At 38.7% G+C, this 6,190-nt stretch overlaps 1 protein-coding gene across 2 annotated transcripts in view; it reads left to right on the forward strand.

The window, feature by feature from the left end:
- Nucleotides 1–5,868, forward strand: part of LOC101984745 (cytochrome b-245 heavy chain) — a 70,005-nt gene extending 64,137 nt beyond the window's left edge. For both annotated transcript variants that reach the window (XM_026782084.1, XM_005352835.2), the window contains 2 exons: nucleotides 2,002–2,126; nucleotides 3,301–5,868. In XM_026782084.1, the coding sequence (XP_026637885.1) occupies nucleotides 2,002–2,126; nucleotides 3,301–3,427 (252 nt within the window). In that variant the 3' untranslated portion in view covers nucleotides 3,428–5,868. The remainder of the gene's footprint in view (nucleotides 1–2,001; nucleotides 2,127–3,300) is intronic.
- The last annotated feature ends 322 nt before the right edge of the window (nucleotides 5,869–6,190 follow it).

Raw genomic sequence — 6,190 nt, forward strand, 5'->3', positions numbered from 1 at the left:
AGACAGGTTTTTTTTTTTATGCCTAACAGTCCTTGCTGTCCTGGAACTCACTTTGTAGACCAAACTGGCCTCAAACTCACAGAGATCTGCTTGCCTCTGTCTCCAGAATGCTGGGACTAAGGGTGTCTGCCCCCACCGTCCAGTCCCCAGGCATTGTTTTTAGTGCTTGTGTGGATTGTCTAATTTTATTTGTCAAATTTATTGTCTCATTAGAGTCAAAAGCTTAGAACTGAGCAGGCTATTTGCTTAAAGGCATCCAACAAGTAAATGGCTGCCTGACTGCTCCAGAACCTGCAGTCAGCAACTTCAGCAATTTGTTGTTATTAATAATAAATAAAACTACCTATATAATGGAGAACAATTTGGATATATATTATATATGGATGTGTGATGAAAAATATTTGGAGACTACTAAAATAAAATAAGTTAGTTGTCTTCAACTGAATGCAATATATCCTCCCTCACAGAACACTTAGCAATATAAACATCTTATAGTTGACAATGTTAAGAAATTCTGTATGAAGCCTCATTAGGGCCTATAATGATTAGTTTGAAATGTCAACCTGGGAGGAGAATCTCAATTGATTGAGTAAATATTTAGATCAAATTGGCCTAGGAGCATATCTGTGGGGGATTGTCTTAGTTGCTAATTGATGTGGAAAGATGCGGCCCATTGCCAGTGGCACCATTCCCTGGGCAGGAAGTCCTGAACTATACAGGACAGGAGAAAACTGCCTAGAAGCAGAAAGCAAGCAGCATGTGTGTGTATTTCTTTCTGCTCTTGACTGTAATATGACTAGCTGTTTCCTGTTCCTTCCACCTTGCCTTCTCCACAATGGTGAACTGTAATCTGGAATTGTGAACCAAAGAAACCCTTTCTCTCCTATGTAGATTTTATCAAACTTTATGACGTCAACATGAAAGGAAACTAGGTCAGGTTCCCTGGAGTATACAGTTTGCTTTTCTTAGAAGGCAATACAGTCCTTGAAGGCAAAAACAGAACTTTTGAGTCAATCAAGGAGGAAATAGATAACTTTAGTATTATTTGGTTTAACCTTGCAACCAGCTAAAACTTGCTCTATGTGACTTTGAGGTCAAGGTGTGTCTAAGACAGGAAGGAATAATAACTAGCTGTATTTATTGTCATCAGTTTACCTCTTAGCTTTGTTAGCTTAGGACCAGGACAGAAAGGTTCACTGTGCTCCTATCATCAGTGTCCCTTTGGCTCCATAGCCGTTCAGAGTCCCGGCCCTTGGTTCATCTTGAGCCCTGCCATGACTCACAAGCAGCTGCGGCTCTAGAACACTTACTGAAAAGCTGGGGCTGATTTCTTTTTGACCCAACAATGGGAGATCAGCACTTGAAAATGAATTACAAGCAGCTGGGAGATTTCCTGTCATAGCATTTGAAATTCATCTCTTTTCAACTTTTCTATTCCCCTCCTACACTAACTGGGCCAGCAGTGAAGGTCTGAAGGCACCTGGGGCTTTTGTAATGCATCAAGGCCACATTTCATCCAGGGCACAGTTATTCTTCTCATTATGTTATATCATCTTTATATTCTATTTCCTTTCTCATTTACCTTCAAGTTTAGGTTGGCCTTATTTGGATTGCAAAAGAGGATTTTTCACTTTAATGCAGGGTGTGTTTTGCTTCAAATGTTGTCTCTTACACCTGAACTTACAAAGCTTTTTACAAAGGCACCTTCTGTAAAAGGAGTTACTGACCATTGATTATAGCATTGTCTCATAAAACACTGACTTATTGATATCCATAAGTCTAGCATTGAATCTTGATTGCAGATGGGTATAGAGGACCCTTTCATTCCCTTTCTTCAGGAATAGATATCACCCCTTATCATCATAACCTGTTTGTGTGTGTGTGTGTGTGTGCGTGTGCGTGTTTGTGTATGTGATGAGTGGTAAGAGCTTGTTTTGTAAAATGTGTGTTATACCGTATTTTTCTGTTTTTTTTTTTCTGAATATATGTCCTTTGTAACAGGCTAATCACTTTGCTGTACACCACGATGAGGAGAAAGATGTAATCACAGGCCTAAAACAAAAGACTCAGTATGGACGACCCAACTGGGATAATGAATTCAAGACAATTGCAAGTCAACACCCTAAGTAAGCAGTGTGGTCTTGAAACTTGCGGTCTGCCAGAAAGCAGCAGCTCTGAGCACTGACTGTCCTTTATAGTCTAAAAGTTAGCATTAACATTTCCATAATACTGTAATGGGGTTGAGTTCTTCTCCAACAGATGTCTGATATCTCCGACTTTAAGAAACAATCTTTAAACCATAGCAAAATTATGTGGAGAGTAATCCTCTCAATGTCCTAATCCAAGCTGCACCATAGAATTTCTCTAATTTAGTTGCCCAAATTTCCCTAGTGTATATGTTTAAGTAGTGAGGACTGCTTATGCTTATTATTAAGAATATTATACCTTCACTTTCAGTTCAAGTGTCTGAGTCAAATCAGAAGTTGACAGATGACACAAGTTTCTTTCTGGTGTCACTACAGTTTAATCCATCATGAAACCTTGAGGAAATTCCCTTGTCTCCTAGAACATGTGAAAAACTCATGAGCTTGCCATAAATATATCTTTTTGAATAGATGTGGCAAGCACTTTGACTTGCCATTGCAACATCATCTACAAATGTGTTGTGCTGCATGCACAGCTATTTTGATACACATGTGGCCCATTGGCCCCAGGTTTGGTACACCTGCTTTATTTGGACCATGCTTTCTGCTCTTTGAATGGCACATATATACCTTGCTATGTTTTTACATACAGGCTCTGATTTATTAGGTGTGAAGTGGGCCTAGGAACCTGCATTATTAAAAAACATGGTGCTTTTTTAAAAAAAATGGCGTGGGGCCACATTTTGAAAAGCAAGGATTTCAACTATAAAACTTAAAGGGATGAAGCTGCTGTCAGAGTTGGGGTACCCAATGAGGGTTTGTTACTGATTTTAGTATACTAGAAAGATTTGGGTGGGGGACTAGAGTCCTATAGAAAAGTACATTGTTGCTTCACATATTAGCCCTGATATTCTTCTGGTAGAAATTTCCAAAATCTCTATTTGGATTTTATTTTCTTGGGGTATCAACCACTTTTGAGTTTTCCAGGTGAGCCTACAATCAGAATTAAGCCTCCTCCTTGTGATCAATGTGAACATTTTTTCTCATTTGTGGAAAACATAGGACTAGAAGAGGCTCTACTTCATAGAAAATTTACCTGCATACTTTGTTGTTCAACTCATGCCAAAGCCTGAAACTTTCTTTTCTTTCTCAAAAGCACCAGAATAGGAGTTTTCCTCTGTGGTCCTGAAGCCTTGGCTAAAACCCTCAACAAACAAAGCATCTCCAACTCCGAGTCCGGCCCTCGTGGGGTGCATTTTATTTTCAACAAGGAAAACTTCTAACTCGGCTCTTTCATGACGAAATAAGTGTATGCTGCCAAATGCCCCAATATTGCTGGTTGACTAGATGAGCCCCATTCCCTGAAGAAAGGAGGAGGAAAGGAAACAATGATGACATAGCCACCCCCTTATAAGAATTGCAAAGATTGCTTGCTAGGTCACATTTGCATGGAGCTTTATGGCTTTCACAGCACTTTTACGAACATTATTATGTTGCTTTATGTCACATTTCCCTCTGCCATGCCAGAAGAGGGTTAGGCAAGAATTATCTGGGACTCATTTTTGGATAAACAATAGAAGCTCAAATCATTTCAGCACCTTCCTTCACATTCAGAAGCTGAAACCCGATCTATGCCACTTGACTCCATGTGTGGTTATCTTTTCATGTTTAATAGCAGGTTGTCTCAGCAATCAATTTTTCTGCCCTCTCCTACAAGGGAGTACTACAAAGAGTAATTTATCAATCCTCATTTTTGTTTCATCTTTAACATTAGTTAGCATTATGCAAAAGGAGAGTGATTTTTATGGAAGAAATAATGATGCTGGCAGTGGCTTAATACTTTCTAGTGACAGTATTGACATGGAAGTGCTTTCCAGTTTACCAGCACAACAGCTTAACTGCGTCAGATATTTTTCTCACAAAGGAACATTAGACTGGCTGGAGTTAAGGTAGTAGTCTGCATTTAGCAAGGTGCTTGGCAGAGTGGGGTTCAAGGTCAGTTTATTGAATGAATGAGTGAGTGAACAAACGAATGGAAACATTTAGAACTACACAATGTCAGAGGGGAATTAACTTAAGATCAGAGACAAAATTATCCTTCTGTTACTTTTACAGATCAGAGGATTCTGATTCCCTTGGGGGGAAGAAAACAGAATATGAACCAGTGGGATAGCCTGGTTTAGTGTATTTATCCTGCTGTTATCTGGAGGCAGGGGAGATGAAGTCAGAGACCTAAACTCCTATGATGCTGCTGGCTAACACTTGTAGTCCTAGTCCATAAGACTGAAAGAAAAACACATCTGTTCATTGCCAGAAATGGTCTGTTCTAGCTAACCCTTGTGAAATTGGAACTAAATTCTAGCAAATGTGTATCTGATAATACGTATCCTGCTTAAAATCCATTTATTCTTTTTGATTTAATGCCTACACAAATAAATCTCATGTGTGTATATAATAAGTTGTTTTTACTACAGTATTTTCATCACCACTATTACCAGCGTCACCATCTTCCTGAAATATAAATCATAGAAACTGTAACCCTCAAGTAGTGATGGGTAACCCAATATTTGATGGGTAGTCAGAAGCACAAAACAGAGTCTAAATCACTGCTAGAATAGTCACAAGTTCTTTAAAAATAGTTATGATTGCCCCACCACCGAGGATACAAATATTTATAGCTATACAGCTTTGGCAATGAGGAATAAAGAGCAGAGGAAAGGGCAGAGGTCTTAGTGCAGAGAAGGGGAAGTGTGGAAACAACAGACGAGAAAACACAGTACACTCAAAAGGAAGAGGCAGGGGAAGGGCTCTCACAGTGGTCATGTTTCATCCTCCATTTCTGTGGTGTATATTACATGTAATTGAAAGAGGCATTCAGAGTCATCTTGTTTTGACTTCATATAGTGTTGAAACTTTTCAATTCTGGTCCAAATTTTGATGTTATGCGGGCATTTTGAAGGGACTAGATGAAGTGAGAGCTCCGATGTCCCTTATATTACTTTTCTGCCTGTATTCTGCTAACATCCTTAGAACACTGAAGGTTGGATTCGGCAAATAAGACCTTCCTAGATGTGCACGTGGCACCACAATAAATGTTCCTCTTTTAGAAAGGTTCATCCCCTTCATGTTGTACCGTAGACATTAGTTCAATCATTGAACATATGTTTTCTTTGTATAATTAAAATGAGTAAGATACTGTGTGCATAGTTTTAATTATTTGGAGCGAAGTTTGAGCTAGAGGGAGACATCAGTTGCATGGAGTTTGAACATATGTCTCCAAATGCTATTAAATAATGTCTCTCTGTTTGTTACTCCAAGAATGTCTCTCCAGTTTTCTAAAGACACAAACATAGTTCCCAAAATAGAGATCCACCCTGTGTTATTCTGGTTATGAGATGGAAAATGAGTGCAATGTGCTTCTTGTTTGAGAACTTCCTTCTTTTTTCCTCCCAAGCCCCCAGCTCCCAGCTGCCAGCTGCCAGCATAGCTCTTTCAGCATTTATTTCTTGGAATTTAGTAACAGATATTGAGATTTGTATTTAGTAACAAATATCAAATGAGAAAATAAGGCTATACATGCTTTTCTTAGTTTTTCTTGCTTTTGCAATATTGTGTTTATGAAATTTGAATACTTGCAGCCATTGTATATGAATAGTTTGGGGTAGAAGATGATCTGGGAATAACTTTTAGAAACAGCTATTAAAGCTTGCTTAGGTGTTGAAATCAGTATGCTTTCCTTGTGTCTGTGTTATTGAACTCAAGGGTGAATCTGGCTAGCAGACATCCTGTCTTTTTGCAAGAGAGTTATTCTAATGAGTCCATCAGTTACAGCTGTCACTGTCTAGGTAATGCATGGAGCTGTGAACACATGTTTTCTGATGTTATCATGAATGAAAAGAATATCACCTAAGGCAAATGGTAATAATAGAAATAGCAAGCATTTATTGAGCTACTACTATACCAAACATTTTTTGCATACCTCAGGTACTCCTTCAGCAACGTCACTATGTAGACATTTTAATCTTAATCTTGTTGATAAGAAAACT

The sequence above is a fragment of the Microtus ochrogaster genome, chromosome 10, assembly GCF_000317375.1.
Source record: "Microtus ochrogaster isolate Prairie Vole_2 chromosome 10, MicOch1.0, whole genome shotgun sequence".
In the NCBI taxonomy this organism is placed as follows: Eukaryota; Metazoa; Chordata; class Mammalia; order Rodentia; family Cricetidae; genus Microtus; species Microtus ochrogaster.